Here is a 22,846-nt window from a genome sequence, read left to right as displayed (position 1 = left end):
AGAGGCATTTGGCATCAAATCAACAGAATTGTGGCCTTTAATGGAATTTGAAGCACCGAGAGGTGGTTTGATTGGTAAGAATCCATTTTTTGTTGTTGTTGTTCTGTTTCCTTCTCCTTGGCTACACCCCTTTCACACAATAAACAGCTCTCCTCCTCTTCCTCCCCTTATTTTTTGAAACAAGAGTATCTGATTTCATTGAGTTTTGTACTTTGGCTTTTATTGTCACTTTCCTTTTTCCCTTGAAGGGGAGGAAAAACTCAACTTGTGTACAGAGTAAATTAAATTATGAGGAAAATAGTCCACGGAGTTAAACAAGATGAACTGAGGTTTTGTAACTGAATCTAAGCATTGCCATGATGTTGCAAATAGTCTAAACTATGATTCAGAAACATATTAGTCATTTTGATATACTGTTGATTTGGCTAATTACCCTGAAGGCTGGCTGGCAGACTGAATTGCCCAAGTCACCTAGTAATTTCGATCAAATCAACGAGTAATTATAGTTTTGTGCAGGCAACAAATATAGAATACTGATTATGTTAGACTAAAGAAGATGTTATTGTGATATAATCATATAAAATACTTAATTCTAGCATTATAGCAGTCCTTACCTTTTTTGCACTCAGTGCTTAAATTCTCAGCACATGACAGACAAAGATTGTGGCAACTTTTTGGAGAAAATCGTTTTATTCTCTCAATAAACCATACTTATAAGTACTTATATTTTAAACATACATTAATTATAATGAGCATGTGTTTGGAAACCCTTAGAACTAGATATGGTCAGGTTTAAAGCTCGAAATTCTCTTAGATTTCGCATAGAAAGAACCTAAAAATGAACAGTTTGTATGCTAGAGCCCAAAGTTTTTGCTACTAAGTTCACTATCAGTTCATTAGATCAATACTAATATTAGCACAATCAGGCCCACCTGAAATCCAGATTAAATTTGTTTGATTCCCATTCCGTTGTCCTCTTTTTTCTCACGTTGGGGAAATCCTTCTCCAGAGTATGGTGTTTATTACCGGATTTGTAACTGGCAATGTTTATATGCTATTTTCGTGGGCATAAATTTAAAATATTTTAGAAACAGAGCCATGTTTACTGAACGGAAAAAATCTGTCTTTAATTTTACTCCAGTTGTCTCTTGGATGGTTTACCTACATTCCTTTTCTATGAAAGCAGGAAATGTAACTTACTTGGAATTAGCACAGATTTGGTATGTAGTTAATGTTTGTGAGGCTCCTCCTTGTGAGTTATTCTGAAGCAAGCTCGTATGTTGTGTAGTAACTTCACCCACCTTATATGTCCTTGACCTACCACTCCCCCGCCCCCAAAAAATCTGAGAAAGAGAACAATAATTTCAAAGTTTCAGATATTTTGAGTTTGTTCTTGGGGAATTGTAGATGTGTTCCTGCTATCTTCTTGCTTGGTCCTAACTTCTACCTGCCTCTCCTGGTGTGAAATGTGTCATTGTGCTGAAAGCCATTCCTGCATTTGACCATACATGTTATGTTTGGTACAACCGACCCCAAATGCCTACTGCTTTCTTGGGATACTCTAGCCATTTTGCCAGCTTAATGAGACAAAGTATGTTGATTTCCAGCAAGGGCTTTGCTAAGGGGTGTCGGTAGTAATTTTGAGTGTTTGCAAGTATTGCCTTAGGCATGGACATTAGAATCTACAGAGAAGCTGCAATTCCATTCCAGTGGTATTGAGTCAGATCATCAATCTTTGGTAATTCTGCAGGGTTTAGAATGTAAGCGAATTATTATGCATATGTATGTTAATATTATATAAAATTATCCTTCCACAAAAAGGAACTCTTTTGCTTCCATACCTACTTCACAGCTCCTTTGATTTTAGAAGTTAATTAGCTCTCAAGTGCAGGATGCTTTGAGGGGGAAGTAGGAACTCTTGTCTACTCTTTTTGCTCATCGTTTTCCACCTGAAACACTAACTCCAGGGAGAAATAGTGCCAATTGCAACATTTATCTCAAGCAAAATTTAATTTAAAATACCGTCTTTGATTTTTCTTTTCTTGCTTTCACTTTCTCTTTCTTTCCCCTCTGTACAGAAGACATTGATACACACATGTTAATTTAGTGGAGAAGAGTTTTAATTAAACAAGTATGGATAGCCTGAAACCATTCAAGTCTGTGCCAGTCACTGTAGAGGCAAGTGTAGATGAATTGAAGCAGAATGTGGGAGAGCTGTGATCTACCCAGTTGCTTCTGGAGGCTTATAGATAAATTAATGCCTTCCTCCCCATGAGGACAGCCTCTCAGCAGGTCTGCTAGGGGGCTGGCAGCCATCCAGTCAATAAGCCACCCTTGCTGCAACAGTGGAACTGCTTAATACGAGTCGCTTCAGCTTTGCTTTTATTTCTTGGAAAGGCATCACAGTCAGCCTAAATTCTGGACCCCCCAAGCAGAAATTAGAGCCTCTATTACCCTTTGTTAATTGCAAATTACATATGGCTTTTGTACTGTAGCGTCTCTGAAAAGGCAGCAAGTAATGATTAGTGTTTCCATCTGTGTGCAGAACTAGACTTGTGTGCGTGTGTGCGTGCACCATGTGTGCATCTCTGTGCGCAGGGAGAGTGAGAGAGCATGTACCTCTCATTGAGGGAAAGCACTGCTTTGTTTGGAGGTAACCGATCTCTTACCAAGTTCTATTTTCGACTTCCACAGGATGATGCTTGTGGCAAAATGGAGGCTTCAGTATAGTGAGATCTGCTGTTAATGAGTGTAATATTTTTAAATGACAAAGTTTAAGAAATGTATTTGTAGGTGCATAATATTCGGTTTTCAATGGCAAATGTTAGTTTGGAAGAATGGGGTTTGTACAGGTAGAAAAAAAATCCTATTAAAAAAGACAACATTTAAAAAGTTTTAGTGCAGGAAGCCTGGGTGGCTCAGTCAGTTAAGCATCCGGCTTCGGCTCAGGTCATGATCTTGCGGTCCGTGAGTTCGAGCCCTGTGTCGGGCTCTGTGCTGACAGCTCAGAGCCTGGAGACTGTTTCAGATTCTGTGTCTGCCTCTCTCTCTGCCCCTCCCCTATTCACGCTCTGTCTCTCTCTGTCTCAAAAATAAATAAACGTTAAAAAAAATAAAAAGTTTTAGTGCATGGTGGTGAAATCGCTCAACTATAACTACAGTAAACTGTAATGCTGGACGATTTTTAAAATAAGAGAAATCTTCATAGTGAGCTGTGACTGATGTATTTTTTTTGATTTTTTACTTTTACTTTGATGGATTTTGTTTTGTCTTAAAAAGAGGTCCTTAAAAAATTATTGAGAACCGTGGAGAACACAGGATCCCTCCAACGACATTTGGAGAACCAGTGATCTAGACTGACAAAAATTTTGGCAAGACATTAATTCTCTAAATTCCCAGAGCTATGAACCCCATAGGGAAAGGTAAACTACATAAATTTTAACTAAGTATTATTACACAATAATTTAAAAATAAGTATTAGAAAAGTGGTCCTTGACAGTAAGACTGCCACTCTTCTGAATTCTTTGTACTTTTTTTTTAATGTTTATTTTTGAGACAGAGACAGAGCATGAGCAGGGGAGGGGCGTAGAGAGAGGTAGACACAGAATCCGAAACAGGATCCAGACTGTGAGCTGTCAGCACAGAGCCAGACACGGGGCTTGAACTCATGAACCGTGAGATCGTGGCCTGAGCCAAAGTCAGACCCTTAACCGTCTGAGCCACCCAGGTGCCCTGAATTCTTTACACCTTCTTAACATTTTTTTTCCATCCATATTTAGTCTGTTGGAAGCTAATAAGCCAGAACTCTAGATGTAGCTGTTTTCCCTTTGTGTGTCTTCTCTTGAATATTTTCTCAAACATCTTGTGGTCCTTATAATTGATTCAAACAGCATACTGTAGGGGCGCCTGGGTGGCTCAGTTGGTTGGATGTCGAACTCTTGATTTCAGCCTGGGTCATGATCTCAGGGTCGTGGGATTGAGCCCTGCATTGGGCTCCGTGCTGAGCATGTAGCCTGCTGAGGAGTCTCTCTCTCTCTCTCTCTCTCTCTGCCCCTCTCCCCAACTTGGGCATGCTTGCTCCCCTCTCTCTAAAAAAACCAAACCAAACCAAAACCAAAACAAAACAAAACTGAAAACAAATGGCATATTCTATTAAGATTCTCTTTTATCCCTGTTCACACCATCAGGCGTTTTCTGCACAGGTACTTTTCCTTTCCTGTTGAGATGAAGAGACATCAGGTCTATCGGAATTGCTATACTAAGCTGGACTTGGGTACTGCTGTTTTGGATGTTCATTTGCTTTTATTTTATAAACTTTTTTTAAAGTTTATTTTTTTGAGGGAAAGAGCATGAGGGGGAAGGGGTAAAGGGAGAGAAGGAGAGAGAGGGAGAGAGGGAGAGAGAATATTCCAAGCAGGCTCCATGCTGTCAGTGCAAAGCTTGATGTGGGGCTTAAACTCATGACCCATGAAATCGTGACCTGAGCCAAAATCAAGAGTGGAACACCGACTGAGCCACCCAGGTGCCTCTGCTTTTATTTTAAATTAAAAAATGTTTTCTCTAAGTAGTACATGACCATGGTACCAAATGCAAAAAGTGAAGAAAGGTACACAGTGAAAAAAGGTCTCCCTGCCTCCTCTGTCCCCAGCCACCTGATGTCCTTCTGCAGAGGTAGCCACTTTGCTAACCTTTTTGGGTATCTTCACAGATGGTCTGTGCATTTTCAGGCATATAGAGTAACACATTGCTTTTTTTCTTACACAAATGATGGCGTCGTGTATTTGATGTTCTGTACATACCCTGGCAACCTTTCTGATATTGGTACATTCAGAGCTACCTACTTTAAAAAAAAAAATTGTGACTTAGTTTCCATTATATAGAAGTGCCCAACTGGGGCACCTGTCAGCTGTGCTGACAGCTCAGAGCCTGGAGCCTGCTTCGGATTCTGTGTCTCCCCTCTCTCCTCCCCTCCCATGCTCGTGCTCTGTCTCTCTCTGTCTCTCAATAATAAATAAACGTTAAAAAACAATAAAAAAAAAAGAAGTGTCCACCTTATGTAACCAGACCACTGCTGGGGGATATTGAGGATCTTTCCAGTTGTTTACTATCTAAACAGTGCTACAAAGGCTATCACTGTAGTTAGAGAGGTGCTAGTGGTTAAGAGGACGTGTCTGGCTCAGATCCTAGGATATCTGCATGACTTTGATTAGGCCACTTCCTTTACCTCTCTGTAATTTCCTTACCTGTGAAAAAAGGGGAGTGTAGCCCATGGGACTGTTGAGAAGATTTAATGTTGTAATATATTTCAAATAGTCCTGGCACAGAGACATGCTCCGTGTATGACAACTCTTACTATTCAGTCTGCCATTTTGCAAGATGAAAGGGTCTTCATAGGATAAATGCACAGAAATAGTTTTGCTGATCAAATTTAATTTTGAAGACTATTGCCAAATCATTCCCTGTAGGTAGAAGACCAGTTGATGTTCTCACCTGAGGTGTGGGAGGTGAGCTCATTTTTAGTTCTCATAAATCGCCTCTGGATATGTGTGTAAATCTGTACCATGATTGTATGTTCCTGAGGCCCATTTAAGTAGTTGCTCAAGAGGGAAAGATTTCAAGTTAAAAACTTCTGACCCCTGAAATTTTTCAGTGCTTCTAGAAGATCTTACTTTTTTACTTTTATCATCATGACATCTTATCTTAATAATAAACTGATCATGGCAATAATAAATGTGTGAGTGGTAAGCTACTTTAAACCAGTAGGCTTTTATTATGTACTTCTAGAATTCTTTACCTACTCATAGATGAGAAAATGTAGTCTATTAAATCTTCATACCATTTGTTAGAGGGATTATTATATTTACATGTAAGGAAGCTTTACATAATTTTTTTGTAATGTTTATTCATTTTTGAGAGAGAGAGAGAGAGGGAGAGACAGAGCGTGAGCCGGAGAGGTGCAGAGAGAGAGGGAGACGCAGAATCTGAAGCAGGCTCCAGGCTCTGAGCTGTCAGCACAGAGCCTGACGCGGGGCTCTAACTCAGGAACTGTGAGATCATGACCTGAACCGAAGTCAGACGCTTTAACCGACTGAGCCACCCAGGCGCCCCCATAATTTTTATGTTCATAAAAAATGAATGTAAAATTAGAACTTGATAGTGTTAGGTTACCGCATAAGCTACTAGTATTGCACCTGCTTGAAGGTAAGACAGCAGTCTCGATTAGCTCAAGCACCAGTGGTTTACTCCATTTCTGTCATGTTTAGAGTACACAAAAGGCACCCAACTCTGTGGCCCGTTTCATAGACTGGTGAAGAAGAGTGCTTTGTCCTAATCAGCGTAGGATCATGTTCTCGGAGACGAGCAAATTGTTGACTTCTAAGCCTTTGCTAACTCTGTAATAAATGCTAATCACTTTGTACCTCTGATGCCTCACCTTGCAGTGTTTTGGGTAAGAGTGGAAGCGCTTAGCCAGCCATGAAATTGGTAGGACACCAAGGCCTGAACTGATTATTATTCAAGAGCGTGGTTACTCATGGGCTGGAACGAGCCCCACGCTGCTGCAGCAGAACTTTTAGTTACAATTAAAGTCACAAAAATTCTACAAGTCTCTCCAGTAATACCTTTAGTACTGGAACTGGCTGTTAGCCTCTGTTTTGGGACTCTTCATGGCTTTACCATGAATGCATCTTTAAAGTGGCTTTTAAACTTTTTTCAAACGGGAGCAATTCATTGACGCTTTTTTAGAATTGGCTGAAAACTGTAGCTGCCTCTCTTAAGAGAAGGATGCCCACAATTTATGAGATTCCTGGATATGCATGGGATTTTATTGGTACTTCACTCATTGGATTTAGTATGTCTTATGCCGTGCATGGATGAAGGACATTTTTTGAAAAGAGGGCTTTTCATGTTGTTATTTCAAAGGTAATCATCACATCACCTTGGTTCTACTATGGATTGCGTATCTGAAAATTTTCACTGAAAGCACTTGAAAAGCTGCTGGGAGGGAACTAATTTTGAATGATACAGCTATAAAGGTAGGTGTAGACTCAACAGCACAACTTCCCAAAGTACCTGCTTTTCCCTAGAAAGTGCCCAAAAAACGTGTTGGTCAAAAACTTTTTTTTCCAAGAACATTTCTTGAGAAGAACTTCATTAGTATGAGAGGGTCCTTAGATTCAGAGCGTTTACCCCAAATCTCTGTTTTAGAATATTACCCCATAGAAGTTGTTGGTTCATCTTGTTTCTGCATTTACCTCAGTTTTGTGGCATAAATCTTACCTGAGTTATCCTTTGATAGCTTTCAACAAAATAGTGGTGTGAAAAGGCAGTGCATACTACCAAAATTGTAGTGGTGAATTGGTTTGTTGGGGAGACTCCCCAAGAATGGTTTAGTTTTCATGTTTCAACAAATCAGTCCATGTGTGCAAGAAACTTTTCTGTTCAGTCACCAGCGAGCTGATGTCTCGACACTTCATATAATTTTAAAAAACTGTAATTTTTACGTTCTAAATCCTTGCCAGTAGTGGGTTAGTTTCTTAAATAGCCTTAAAAATTAAGTTCCTAAACAAATTTCAGGTATGAATATGAATATTTTAATTTTTCTTCTCCATTCTACTTATCAGTCACATGGCACTTGGGTATGACCTCGGTGGTAGCCCGTTCTAGTGAAATTAAAATGTAAACCATGAAATTCTTTCAAGAAGTTATTGACAGTTTTCTGCAATCTAGTTACTATTTTGAAGTATGCATTTATCAAAGCCTGAAACTATTTGGAATCTACGTACTGAGAGAATTTTCCTTGTGCACACTCTTTTAATGGGCGGTTTACAACTTGGTAGGACAAAACAAGATTCTGCTTTACTGAATAATGGACAGTACTCAGTGAATGAGCCAGAGTCAAAAAACTATGGCAGGTTGAGGGAGGCTAAGGACAAGGTCCAGGAGACTCAGGGCCTATTGGATGCTTGCTTTATTTTCTACAGTCCAGCATTGCTATGTGATATGACAGCCAGAGAGAAAAGGAAACTGGGCCAGAGGATTACAGCACAGGGAGGATTTAGGTTTAATAGGATTTTATTAGGCTCTAAGTAGAGGTTGTCTGAGGTAGTTTAACCCAAAATGAATTCCCCCCCCAACTGCTATTACTCATAATTGAGGGCACAGGTTTTCTCTCTCTTCAGGTGTTCCCAGCATTTGAAGAATCTTCACCCCTAGATGGAATTTTACATGATAAGCACATTTATAGTAATAGACTTTTTATGTATTTAGTAGCAGCCAATTCAGGGCATTCCAAAGTGCATTCTAAAACAATGAGTTTTTCTATTGGCAATTGCTTAGGAAAAAACCCAAACAAACTGAATTATATTAGAGATGGATGATTCCTGTGCTTTGGGTTCTTTTTTTTTTTTTAACGTTTTATTTATTTTTGAGACAGGGAGAGACAGAGCATGAACAGGGGAGGGTCAGAGAGAGGGAGACACAGAATCTGAAACAGGCTCCAGGCTCTGAGCTGTCAGCACAGAGCCCGATGCGGGTCCTGAACTCACGGACCGCGAGATCATGACCTGAGCCGAAGTCGGCCGCTTAACCGACTGAGCCACCCAGGCACCCCTGCTTTGGGTTCTTTAAGTGAACTAGGCTTTAATTGTTGTTTGTTTGTTTGTTTAATATACCTCCTTTTCTTTTTTTTTTTTCTTCCTTTTTCTTTTTTTCTTTTTTGAGAGAGAGAGTGTGTACGTGCAAGCATGAGTTGGGGAGAGGGGTAGAGGGAGAGGAAGACAGAGGGAATCTTAAGCAGTCTCTATCAGCATAGAGCCCAAAGTGGGGCTCCATCCCATGATCCTGAGATCATGACCTGAGCTGAAATCAAGAGTTGCACACTCAACCGATTGAGCCACTCAGGCTCCCTGAAATATGCTTTTAATTGTTAAAAAGAGTACAGATAGAATCCATTTATAACTAGAAATCTTACAAAGATTTTTATATTATGGCCATTATTCTGCTTCTAAGCTATCTTCTTACCCCTCCCCCATTAGTAAAACAGTGGAATAAAGTACAGAAAATAATGACTTTTGAGCTGGGAGAGACCTAAGAAATAACCATGTAATCCTAGTAACTCATCTAAATCAGGTTCCAAACCAAGAGCCCTGTTTTTTTACTCAAGGTCTCACAGCTGGTTAGAGTCCTGGAGCCATCTCCCAGTTCAGAGCTCAAGTCTCCAAGTGGTGACTTGACATTTTCTGACCTCCACACGTGGAAGACTGAACTAAAAACTCTTAGCCCTATCCTTTGTTACCACTTTAAATCCACCTAATCTCTCTAAGCATTTCCACAAGCCAACCAGAGAAATATGAGGAGGGAAGGAGAAATGGGAAGGAAGCCTGTCATGCCTTTTCATCAAGTTCAAGAGATTGCTTCTAATTTGGCGACTCACTGTGGAAAAACTCAGTGTGGTTCTCTTTAAGTCTAGGCCTCTCCTACCTGTGTTCTTGACCTTGCCTTTCCTCTGCTCTTGTTGCTATATCAAAATCCTTAATATATATATATATATATTAAGGATATATATATATATATACACACACACACACACATATATAAATATGTATATAAATATACATATATAAATTCTCTATGTTCATTGGTTCCTTCCCATTAGGCCTGCAAATATGATCATTTTTTCCTTAATAAAAATGTTCCCTTGGCCTTGTTTCCCCTTAAGGTGACCATCATTTCTTTTCCTTAAGGAATTTTTTATAATACATTATTAGAAGATATTATATTTAAATAGATAAAAGAAGGATGGTATGAGATCATATATCATTAAATGACAAAATGTTTACTTTGTAATTTCAGTCTTATAGTTAAAGAGGGGTATATGAAAATAGAGTCATTTGTTGTTCAGGGGAAAGTGATTTTCACACATTTATAGCTTTCCTCAGTATTAAACTTTTCAGAGTAGCCTGAAATTAGATAAGGATGTCTGTCTATTTGGGAATGAGGCTGAAGGAATTTTTGCAGTGGCAAGAGGTATAATCTAGTAACTAGAATCTAAGCCTTTATGATCTGATGGTATATTTTATAATTCTGTGATATGGAAGCATATGCATGTGCTTTTTTTCATAACCAAATAAACGATATAATGTACTTTCAAAAAAGAGCAAATAAGAATACATATAATTTTTATGTCAGTTATCTCTATCCCCAACAATGATTTAATAGCGTTTTTCTTTCCTTACTGATGAAAAATGTTTTTACATATAATATTAATGAGATATATAAACTTGACTGTTCAGTAATTTTGGAAATAATAAAGTCAGTTCTGTCTGCAGTATAGAATCTGTGCTGGCTTATCAGACACTATACATGTATTTTGGTAGCTCCTCCCCCCCACCCCATGCCAAAAAACTCAACAAGCACACCACAAAACCACATGCAACCGCTGTCGGAAAGAGTCCTTTGGGTATTTTTCAGTGTTGGTGGTTCATTTGAAGAAAGAAAAAAGTCACTCTGAATGGTTTATAGAGCTGTCTCTCAGGCATGAAATTCGAGTTGAAGAGCGTGTGGGTATTTACAGAGAGAACAGGCTGAATATGTGGCCAGAGTGTTCCTCTAAACAGTCCCAGCACCTATAGGTCAGGCTACAGAGAGTAGAGGGCAAGAACGGGGAGAAAGGTCCAACAATGCCGTACTTATGACTTGAGCACATGTTCCGGTGGCTGCAGCCTCTTTTACCTGCTCCTGGCTTTTTGCTTAGTTTTGTCCTTCTCTGTTCTTCACTTGGGACTTTCAGCTGTGCTCTGAGAGTTAAATAAAAAGCCTGGAATGGAAAAAATGCAAAAGGGAAAAAAGTGAAGCCTGAGAACAGGCAGATGCAGGAATATATTGAAAACCTTGGCATTTGAGGAAATATGCCTTTATACATCTCTCATAAATATGGAGTCCTCTCTTTCAGTTTTCTATTGCCCTGGGGACACTCTAGTGCTTTAATACTCTAACATGGGAATGAGAGACAGACAGACAGACAGAGGAAATATCCAGCTTTCTTGTCTCGGATGTGTTGGAAGTATTTTCATTTATAGAATCTTCTGGCAGTTTCTCCTTCTTAAACATGGCTTGCTTGACTTGCCTGATACGTCCCCCCCCCCCTTGTTCTCCCAAGCTTACCCATTATTGTGGTTTCTGTATTTATGACACATTTAGAATCTTCTGTATTTATGACACATTTAGCCTTAAAAATATGATTGGTTAAGCATCGTCCAAGCGAGATGCACTTTTCTTAGAGAAGATACAGCCTCCTTTGGGAATAGGGCCAGGGATTAAAGCCAGGAGAAAGGAGAATATAGATTTCTAGAAAGAACAGTGGACTGGGAATCAAGAGACTTACCTTTGATTTCCATCAAAACTAACCTGTGGGGCACCTGGGTGACTCAGTGAGTTGACCATTTGACTCTTGATTTTGGCTCAGGTCATGATCCCAGGGTTGTGGGATTGAGCACTGAGTCGGGCTCAGTCCCAGAGTGGAGCCTACTTAGGATTCTTTCTCTGCCCCTCTCCCCTGGCTTGCACACCCACTGTCTGTCTGTCTGTCTGTCTCTCTCTCTCTCTCTCTCTCTCTCTCTCAAATAAAGTAAAATAAAATTAAAACAACAAAAGAAACTAATTCATGATTTATGACTTTAGCTAAGATATTTATCTTGTCTATAATGCAGTCTCACTGTCTGAAAAGAGTGCGTGTGCAGCCCCTCTGAGAACAAACCTAACAGACCTTAGAGAGCATGTTTCTAATTTTGATTTAGAAGCAGTTGGCATGTTGAATGTTCCCTTCTTATGTCAGAAGAAGAATCTGGGGATCCTGGGGCTGGGAGGAGTCTCAAGGAGTCTTGTACTTTTTGAACCTCTGGGATGAACCGAAACACTCTGATTTTCTTCATTATTTTCATTATAGCATCTGAATAAGAGACATTGTCACAGAAATATTATGTTTAAGACAAGGGAGTTAAGTCAGAACTTGTTTTTATCTCTTATCACGTAAAGCAGGGCCACATACTGAAATGTTACCTAATAAGGGCCAGTCCAGTAACCAAGAGTGAGGTGATGACGCTGGCTGTCAGATTCTAGGGAGTGGTGGGGACCGTGGGAATGGGAAATGTATACCCTGTGTGCGTGGGGAGGCCATTCCTGGTGTTTAAGACACCACATGGGCCTGTCAAAACATGCCTCTTAGTGGCAAAGAGCTATTGTTGGCAGTGGGCAATGTCTTATTGAAAACAATAGATTTGTATTATTAGGAATTAAGAATTACATGTTGGAAAATTCACCAATTTGAGTAATAAAATATAGTCCTAGACGATACACATGAGCTGTTTCCCTCAGGTATGTAATTTGTGTGATCTTTCTTCAAAGAGGCTGTCCTCTTTCTACATACTTTAATCTCCTTCCATTCTCCTTAAAAAATGTTTTCTTTCCTCAAGAATTATCACATCTAGCAAGTTTTCTGTTCTTACATTCTAACATTTTTTCCCCCAGATATGAATGTTGAATGGTTAGCCTTCTACCCCCAACAGATGTCCTTGTTTTGAATATTCCTTAACTATGTTCTAGTTAATTTCACTCCCTGCAAAGAACTTGAGCCATAAGTCTAACCTGAATCCTCACATTAAGCCCCCTTTCTCACACTTTATTGTTAGTGGGCGGAAGAGTTGACCAGTGTGATACCCTTCATATTACTCAGTTGAAAATAGTTGGGGTTTTTTTGGCACTGCAAGTCTGGAAATTTTATCATGGATTTTGTTTCCCGGTGCTCTAATAATTATCCTGTAATCACTTTGAACTCTCTCCAGTTTGTATGCTTAAAAAAAAAAAAAAAAAAGGATTCTGAACTGTACCCAGTCCTTTGGATGGGCTGACCACAATGATAAGACAATACCACTGTCTTACCACTTTTGTCTGAGAGTTAGCAACACGCAACTGGCTCATATTTACTATACACTCTGTGACCTCAATATCTTTTTTCTCCCTACTGGCTCTGTTGTAGTCATACTTTCTTCATATTTTATCCACATAATTCATTTTTCATTTGTAAGTGTGCTATCTTGTACTCACACCGAGTAAGCACTATCTTGTTTTTGATGGATCATTTCTATCTGTGATTTGTCAAGGTTACTTGGAATTCTATTATTTTTCAGAAAAGCTAGAAACCTTAACTTGGTTTGTAGCTATGAAATGACTGAGAATGCTTTAAATTCCATTATGACAGCCATTGATTAAAAAAAAATTCAATCATAATGGACCCAGGAGTCTGGGTGCTGTTTTATAACTACCCCAAGTGGCATCAAGCCGTTTATTTCTGTCGCCGTTAACTAATGGTTTTCCTGTTTCTGGATGTTTTTAAACTCCACGGACATTGTTATCATAATCTCTTGCTTGATTATAGACACTAGATGTGAATGATTAGAATTACAATCTAGGGGACTGTGGTTGGTGGTAGTGGAGAAAATAAAGCCGATAATTGTTTAATTCGTGAACGTAGCTTTGGTAGTAGCATCATTATTTTATATTTTTAGTAGCAAGGTAAGAGAAAATAGGGGAACCCGTAGATAGAGTAGTAATGTCTCTTTCGTGGATGTTTTGTTCTGCGTTGAACTTTGAGAATGTCTATGCTTGGATTTAAATTTAATAGCCAGTGTCCTATTAAATATATGAACATAACGAGATGTGTTTTTGTTATTGTCATTACAGGTTTCAGAAGATAACAATGAAATGTGAAGAAGTTACATTTCTTACGTGATACTTGAAAGTTAGTGACTGCTTGCCAAATTTTCTGGAAAATTAAATATGACTTAGAAGCATTGATGTATGAAGGTTTATGATGTCATCGGTTGCGACAGAAAGTAAACTCCAGCAGACTGTGAGCCTGCAGGGAGTTGACCCAGAAACATGCATGATTGTATTTAAAAACCACTGGGCACAGGTAATGTATGAGTTCCACTTCCTCTGCTGGCCTAGGTAGCCCTCAAGGTCTCCATCACATTGAACCAGGATTGCCTACCTCTGTGGCACTAACTAAGGCTTCCAGAAGTATAGGGCACGGAAACCCTTTCAGGTGGAAGGAAAAGCAACTTTTTTTTTTTTTTCTTTCCTAGAATAGGGATCTGGTTAAAAACCATGGTTGCCATAAAAGCAATTAGGGAACATATATGTTTCTCAGATATTTTTAGAAGAACAGCAATTGGCCTTAAAGTGACTTTTGCATCACTTTGCAGTAGACTTGACCTTGTTTACAAATTCTCTTTCCCTCCTCCCTGATGATTTCCATTTAGTCCTCACATTCCAATAGCACTAAAATACACATTTATGAAATACCTACCAAGTGCTGTGCTGAGTACTTCAAAAGCTTTAAGCTTTATGTCATTTAATCTTCTCCGCAAACCCACAAGGCAGTTAATATTAGCTTCCTCATTTTACAGATGAGGGAATGGAAAATTAGCAATGTTAAACGACTTGCTTGAGGTTATACAAATAGTGAGTTTGCAAGCAAGTGCGTAGACCTTGGTCCCTTGACTCGTGTATTTGACCTCTGTGCTTCTACCATTTTTTGGGCTGGTGGTCCCTGTATAATTTAACAAAAGAAGGTGCCTGGCAGTACCTGAATTCATTAGAAAGCTGTTTATAAAAGTTTTCTTGATTATTCGTTTTGACTTCTCTGTAACTCTGATCTGCTCATAGAGATAATTAAGGGTTTAGTGTTCAGAAAATTTATCAGCTCACCACCTTTCCTCAGGGAGTTTGTAAGTAGTAAAATAAATAAAATTGGCCTTCTTTACTACTTGTCCAACATTACACTCCCTAGGTGAGCTGGTAAGTGGCTATTTATGTGACAGTTTTTTAATGACTACCCAGTTCCTTCCTGTGGCCGGACACAGCACAGGGGTTAAAGCACTGAGCCTGCAAATCACAACAATTATAGGGGACACAGTTTAGATCAAAAACAAAATCGATTCTACTTCTGGGTCATTTGCACTTTGTAGCTTCTTGTCATTCATAGAAAGCTTCCAAGATTTTTTATGCATTTCCCATTCTCTGACTTTTTACAATTAGAATCATAATGGATTTGCTCTGGATTTTAAGGGCATGTCTGCTTTAGCAAAGGGAGGAAAGTAATTCAGGAGTTTTCCAGATAATTAGAGTAGTTGTCTTTGACTTTGCACTTTTATAAGTATTTTAATGTGCCAGCTCCAAAGTGGGTTTGTGAACCAAGGGGATGTGGCTGTTAGCCCATTGGGTGTGGGAAGAATATTTTAGAAAACCTATTTTTATCTTTATCTTTAATTTAAGTTAATTTTATTTTTTTGAGAGAGGGCAGAGGCGGGGCAGAGGGAGAGGGAGAGAGAATCTTAAGCAGTCTCCATGCCCAGCCCAGAGCCTGACGTGGGGCTTGAACTCACAAACCCATGAAATCATGACCTGAGCCGAAGTCAGACACTTAACTGACTTAGCCACCCAGGCACCCCAATTAGATGTTTTATATTAACAGTACTTTCAGCCTCAGTCATTTCACTTGGCTGAAGAACTCCCATCATTCTAGTATGTATTCTTGGCTCTGAGCCCATTTTGTTTATTTGTGTAAAAATACTTTTGATTGTAATTGTTCTTGGTGGAGTATCTGTGATGTGGTCCATTTAATATCCATTTATACAGACATGATATATCAACCTCTTGATTTTATGCGGATGGATCATTTGCCCTGTCAAATTCCGTCCTGGGCAAGCTTTCTCCAAAGCTGTTGGAGTGCTGTTAGAGAGTCTTAATTCATGAATTTGTAAATACTCTTTCACACTAGTGAAGGAGTAAATTAGTGGTCCCAGAATCATATTACTCATTTCCCTATTTTATATGAATGACTTCAGCATTATCAGACATTTTGGGTTATCTGAAACATAGTACCCTTTGTTTAGTGCAGAAAATATATTTTTTCTTTTCAAAATTTTAAATGCTTATTTATTTAGAGAGAGAGTGAGGGTCAGAGAGAGAGGGAGAGAGAGAGAGAATCCCAAGGAGGCTTCATGCTGTCAGTACAGAGCACGATGGGGGATCATGACCTGAGGTGAAATCAAGAGCTGGATGTTTAACCAACTGAGCCACGTAGGAGCCCCTCTTTTCAAGTTTTTACTTAAATTCTAGTTAGTTAACATATATTGCAATACTGGTGTCAGAAGTAGAATTCAGTGATTCATCACTTGCATAACAACACCCAGTGCTCATCACAAGTGCCCTCCTTAGTACCCATCACTCATGTAGCCCAAGCCCCACCCACATCCCTCCATCAACTCCCAGTTTGTTCTCTATAGTTAAGAGTCTCTTATGGTTTGTTTTCCTCTCTTTCTTTCCCCCTCCTCCTATATGTTCATCTGTTTTGTTTCTTAAATTCTAATATGAGTAAAGTCATATGGTATTTGTCTTTCTCTGACTGACTTATTTCATTTAGCATAATATACTCTAGCTCCATCCACTTTGTGGCAAATGGCGGGATTTCATTCTTTTTTTTTTTTTTTTTTTGATCTGATGGCTGAGTAATATTCCATTGTATCTATATATGCCATATCTTCTTTATCCTAGTGCAGCAGAATATTGAGTTGAGAGTAAGGATAACTTTGTCAGAGGGAATGGTGTTTAGTTATGAAATACTTGCTTTTATAAAGTAGAGACACTCTTGGTTTTATTGTTGTTTCAACCATTTCTTTAACTTTCTTACCTCTTTAGCCTTGACTTTTCCTTTTAAATAAACCTGCAAAGTGCCCACAGTGTCTATTTACTTCCAAGAAAGGCTCTTGAGGACTTTTCTGTTGCATTTCTTCACGTTGAAGAAATGCATGTGAATGTCAACACAATTATTGTTAAATGGAGATTTACCAAGCCCAAACTGCGGATACATTGGTATAGGGGGCACAGGTGGACATGGGAATGTGTAAGCCTTGGTCTGAGCTTTTAAAGAATGTATATGCTGGGATACCTGGGTGGCTCAGTCGGTTGAGTCCGACTTCAGCTCAGGTCATGATGTTGTGGTTCATGAGTTCGAGCCCCACATCGGGCTCTGTGCTGACAGCTCGAAGCCTGGAGCCTGCTTCAGATTCTGTGTCTCCGTCTCTCTTTGCCCCTCACCCCTCATACTCTGTCTCTCTGTCTCTCTCAAAAATAAATAAACGTTTAAAAAATTTTTTAAAAATAAAGAATGTATATGCTAATTTGGATGACAAGGTGAGATACATGATTAGAAAATGAATAATATTACTACAGGAATTAAATCAAAGGAAGGGACTATTATGGGTGAAAGTGGCTTGGGAAATGGAGGAAGTGAGATTTTTGCTAGCTTGACTATAGGAAAGGAAAGTTTTGTTGACAACGGAAAACAATGTTTTGGAGAAGATTTTGGGAAGAAATGTTCAGCTTTGGCTTTTCTTGGTGATAAAAAAAGAGTGAGGAAGTTAGGGCAAAGTGGAGGTGCAAGGCTAACTCAGGTAAGGAATGAGAGATTCAGTTGATAGGAATAAATGAGACTCATTTCAGAGTTTTGTACATTAGTACTTTGTTGTGAGTTGTGCAGTGTGGAGGTACATGTGGAAGGGTTGCAGAGGATTGGGAAGTGAGCTAAAGCCTGACATAATCTCCTGTGACTAGTGTGACAGCAGCCCCTGGGTTCCCCTGAGGCCACCCAAGGAACCTGTAAGGCTGGTAAGAAATGTGGCATAGTCAGAACTGGGTGACAACATTGTATTTACTGAAGTGCCCCAGCAGCTGGCAAGCATAATACTTTTTATCTGTTAAATTAGGGAAAATGAAGTCAATAGACGTCTGTGGTATCCAGAGTTCTTCTGTTTGTTAGGATACTTGAGTACAAATTCAGCCTAATTAACATGTATTTGGCAGTTTCTGTTCCAGGCCTTGAGTTACAAAGCAAACTCTGATGGAGGAGGCTATCCGCTTGCCCACCTACACGTTGCAGTCTGTCAGGGACAGCTTGTCACACAACCAGCCATCATCCACGGCAGTCTGTGATTCAGGAAGGTTGCCAGTGGAGAGATCTTGAGTGGCCCAGTTGTGCACTTGAGTTTCCAAACTGTTCCCTGGGCCCAGTGATGTCATGACATCCCCAGAATAGTTCTTTAGGGGACATTCGGCAGGTGACATTGCTGACAGTGAATCCAGGCCATAGGAAGCAGCCTCTGGCTTGTACTTTCTCTCACTTTCTGAGACGCTGTCTTGCACTGTCATGTTGCCAGAGCAGTGACTCTAAAACCCAGATTTGCCCGTGTCAGTTTTCTAGTTGGACATTTCAGTGGCATCCGGGCACCTACAGGCCAGCACGTCACACAGGGCCTTTATGGTCTGGCCTCATTTCACTCCCTGTCTCTGATTTATTCTCTAGAAATGGGAAATTACTTGGAGTTCCTAGCCAACCCCACTCCTAGGCAGTGGCCTTCACGCTATTTCACGCTTCTCTGCTTTAGGCATTTCCTCCTCTTCCTGCCTGGAATATCCCTCCCCCTGGTTAAATGCCTCTCCTTCTTAAAGACTCTTTTGGGACATCAGTTTTTCTAGGAAACCTTCTCTGCTCTCTTTTATGCTTCCACTCAGTGCTGCAGCAGCATCCTGAGTGTTCTTTCTCTGTTATACCAGCCACATTTTATTAAGATTATGTGTGCAGTAGCTTCCTTCCACCCTCATTTCAAGCTCTTCATGATCAGAGACCATTTATAGTTGACCTACATCTCCAAGTGCCAAGAATAGCGTAGCCCCATTGTTGTAGATATTCAATAAATTGTTGAACTGCGAGATAGGAACATTGTATGAAGTACAACTTTAGAAGAGCTAGGTGACTTAGAAAACAGCTTTGAACATACGTTAGTGTTAAAACATTCCATAATTTTGTAGGAAGGTCTTTGGACTTCTATTTAATGATCTGTGATTTGGAGGACTGTGTGTGTGTGTTTAGTTTTTATAGTAGTCTGGAAGAACGATTTATAGTCGAGTAGACTATTGTTTTTATCTCTTGCCTTTACTTCTGTGCTTCTTCTGAATGGAAGAGAGAACAGGATGTAAGAAGCATTGGTCCACCAGATAATAAACTGTTCAACTATTTTGCCATGTGAATTACCCACCCATACACCAGTTTTTCGTAATGGCACAGCTGTACCGTGAAGCTTCATGGACCTTGCTCTATTCATTCTCTGTCCTCTCCTTTTGAGCCTTGAATCAGTATTGGTTATATACCCAATGGTGTCTGCACTTAGAGCTAGGAGAACAGAAGTGATGGGTTAAAAATAAAATCAATTGGAAATGCACATTTCCGTGTGCTTCTGGTTAGTCAATAGCCCAAAGCTTCTCCTTACCACCCCTCAGCCTCCAAAAATAAGCGGTTATACAATTTTTTGAGCCAAGAAAATTTCAGAGCTCAGATAGAATAATGGCAATGGATGAAGAAAAGCTAGTGAGTCTAGTAGCCTTTCTCTTCTTGGTGAGGGTGGGGATGGGAAAAATTAGATTAGTTAATTAAGTCAAATGTCTTCCCACAATAATGCAAAGTAGATGATATGGTTTAAGTATAGTATCTTATGTAGAGTTCCAAGGGGCCTGATCCTAGTAAAGAAGTATAGAGGACTTATAAATGGATTTGAGATGTGTCTGTTCCCTGTGAAACTGATTCTCTTGTTCCGTTCATCTTCATTCTTTTGGTCTATGCCTTGTCATGGACGAAATGACAAAAATTAGTCTTTGAGAGATGAAAAGTTGGGAAGTATTAGAGAATCTCATCTTAATATCTTAGTCAAATGATGTTTGTTAATATTTTAAAAATTTATATCTCTTAGCTTCTCAAATAGCTCTGAACTTGACAGTAGAAAGTGAAGCAGAACAGAAGCTTTGTTTCTTTAGAGGGCCGAGGCATTAACTTATGCTTCTAGTGGACTTTAAAGTGGTCGAACATGTGGAAATATCAACAGTGCACCCACTGTATGATCAGTGATAAGTCTGTTTTTTACCATGGAATATTATTACATAGATCATTATTCTTAAATCCTTTCCCTAAAACCTAAATTTAACAAACATACCTAAATGAAGGTTTTATTATGTTATTTTATTTATTGATATTTCTACCATGTTTCTTTATTATGGTAGTGCTAGACCATCTTTGGTCCCAAGGAGGTATGATGTGTAGATATAGCTCCTGCTTTTACCCTGTTCAATCGCAGATTTAGATATGCCTCTGGAGACTGGGACTGGAGCTGACCTGAACCAAATTGTACAAGCACAGATATATTACTAGGCTGTTAATCTTAATACAAAAAGAAATGACTCAGTAGATGTCTCCCATGGCAATAGGTGTGCCAGGAATACCCCAGATTGAAAGACATGGCTTTTAAGTAATGATCAAGGACTGGATGGAAACTTAGTTTTGTTGTAGTTATTTGGTACATTAAGTGGAATTTGGCTTAAGATCGCAAAAGCCTGGCCTTGTTCTGTGTGATGGAAAATGTTGCTTAGTAACTTGGTTTTTTCCACGATGTCACTTTAATTAGCATTCCAAAGGATTTGGAAGTATGGGTTATACTCATGTGACTTTCTTGAAATAACTAGGCTCTAACCAAAGTAGCATAAGTAATCATCTCTTAACATATGCGTGTATAGAAGACATAAAACAATATTAAGATGTAGTCAAAGCTAATCTGACAGATAAACACTTGTGTTTACCATGAAGAATAATCGTTTGTTAGCTAGAGGAGTGATTATGTGGATCTTTCATTTTGACAGCATTTGAGATGCCTATTTTAGAATTTGTGAATATTTTTAATCCAGGCCTATTATTGCTGACTGATGGGGACCATCATTAGGAGTAGCTGATATCCTTAATAAAAGAAAAATGCTATTTATTCATCTCCTTTACCCTAATAACCTTTATATTTATAGAGCAAATGACTTTGAAGTTAGGTTAAAATTTAAGCGTATTTGTCAGATGATAATTTGTATACAATTGTTCATACTATTGATTTTTTGTACATTTGTGATAATTTACATGTGGCTCTATTTGTGATCCAGGCTATGATTCACACATATATGTATCAGCTTATATTTTTTAAAGTTTGTAGACCAACAGATGCCTAGCCATGATCAGCAAAACATTTACAGTGCTATTTCCGATCTTAGCTGCCTTACTTAATGAGCTGGGGCTGTAGCAGGGGTTGATTGCTTTATTAAATGGCATTTTTAGCCGAAAGAAGTGAACTTGTTTAGTAAAGGAAATATTTGCACAGCATATTTTGCTTGCGTTCATTCTCTTCCCATCTCTAGGTCCCTCCAGCTCCCCTAATGGTGTTTTTTTCCGGGACCTGAATCCCCGAGACTGAGTATACAGCTGAGAAGCCAACTTAGCAGAGTTGTGAGCATAAGATAGAGGATACTCAGGGGAATGTGCTAGGCCTGGGGAAGCCACCAGGAGCAGCAAAGACCGTGGATCTATAGGACTGGAAGCTCAGAGTAGATAAATGGATGAAAGTAGGCAGCAGGCAGAAGTCAGGACACAGGAGTACTGGTTTGGTGGAAGTGATGTGAGAAGACAGCACTAAAGGAAAAAATAAGGAAAAGTCCAGGTCACGTGAGAAAGCATCTACAGAAGCTGAGAGAACTGTGACACCATCTGGGCAGTGAACTTGAGGCATCAGTTCTTTGGCATTTCAACGCATGTTGTGCTGTAGCCAAGAAGCTTCTTAAGACATTCCCTGTCAGGTTAGGAACCAGGCCCTGGGTATGGGCCCTTAGAGACCACTCTTAAAAGCAGTTCATGGGTGTGTCTGCCAGGAAGGGAAAGGGAGGTGGCCTGGGAGGGTCTTGACACCTAAGAAGAGAGGTTAAGGACATGTGTCAACACAGGCATAATTAACGCTTTGCTGAGCACTGTATATTCCATGACTCACAGGCCTTGGTGTAACACACCCTTTTCCAGGCAGTAAAACCACCCGGCCAGGGCCGGGAATGAGTAAGGGCTCTTAACATGTCTGCTCCATTACGGATGATCAACAAACCTTCAGTCTCCATGGGTTATCATAGCTCTGTTCTTGAGTTTCTCTGCCCATTAACCAGTGTAGAGGAGCTTATACTATAAAGAGGGTAAAGATGTTTCAATTTAAAAGTGGCTAAGTAGTTTGTCTTCTGTATAAAAAACTCAGTTCTCTTTTCTAAGCTTTTTCACAGCAAAAAAAGTAAGTCTGTTTGCAAAGGAATACAGTGGAATAAATAATATGTGACGGTTAATTTATGAGAAAAATGTGCTTCATGACTATGTAAATAGTTCTGCTATATATTACTTATATATATTTAGATGTGTAACATATACTTACTTACATGCATGCATATAGTATAAATACATATACACGTGTATAAATTTATATTGCTTAGGAATTTCTGAGAATTAGGAGATTTTCAATTATTAATTGCTTTTAACTCAGTGTTTTGGTTTTTCTTTTTTTAAAGTTTAATTTTTGAGAAAGAATGAGCAGGGTTGGGGCAGAGAGAGAGGGGAACAGAGGATCTGAAGCAGGCTCTGTGCTGACAACAGAGAGCCTGATGTGGGGTTCAAACCCACAAACTGAGACCATGACCTTAGCCAAAGTCAGATGCTTAACTGACTGAGCCACCCAGGTGCTCCAGTGTTTTGGTTTTTTAAAAAAGAGATTAGTGCAAAATTACTTTGTCTACTTTTATTTTTATTTATATTATGAAATTAGATCAATTTATAGGGGAGAAGAAGTAATTAACCTTAAAATCCCATTTATATCTTTTCAGACTCACTTATGATCCT

General features: G+C 39.3%; 1 protein-coding gene across 4 annotated transcripts in view; it reads left to right on the top strand.

Annotated features, from left to right (window-relative positions):
• The window catches only part of FHIP1A (FHF complex subunit HOOK interacting protein 1A), a 284,848-nt gene that overhangs the window by 180,490 nt on the left and 81,512 nt on the right, over nt 1–22,846 (top strand). For 2 of the 4 annotated variants that reach the window (XM_042935309.1, XM_042935310.1), the window contains one exon: nt 13,738–13,969. In XM_042935309.1, the coding sequence (XP_042791243.1) occupies nt 13,865–13,969 (105 nt within the window). In that variant the 5' untranslated portion in view covers nt 13,738–13,864. Of the gene's footprint in view, nt 1–6,961; nt 7,035–11,278; nt 11,430–13,737; nt 13,970–22,846 lie in introns of those variants that run through there. The other 2 variants (XM_042935312.1, XM_042935311.1) reach the window with 2 other exon arrangements.

This window comes from Panthera leo, chromosome B1, assembly GCF_018350215.1.
Source record: "Panthera leo isolate Ple1 chromosome B1, P.leo_Ple1_pat1.1, whole genome shotgun sequence".
Classification (NCBI taxonomy): domain Eukaryota; kingdom Metazoa; phylum Chordata; class Mammalia; order Carnivora; family Felidae; genus Panthera; species Panthera leo.
This window is presented reverse-complemented; position numbering and strand designations above follow the sequence as displayed.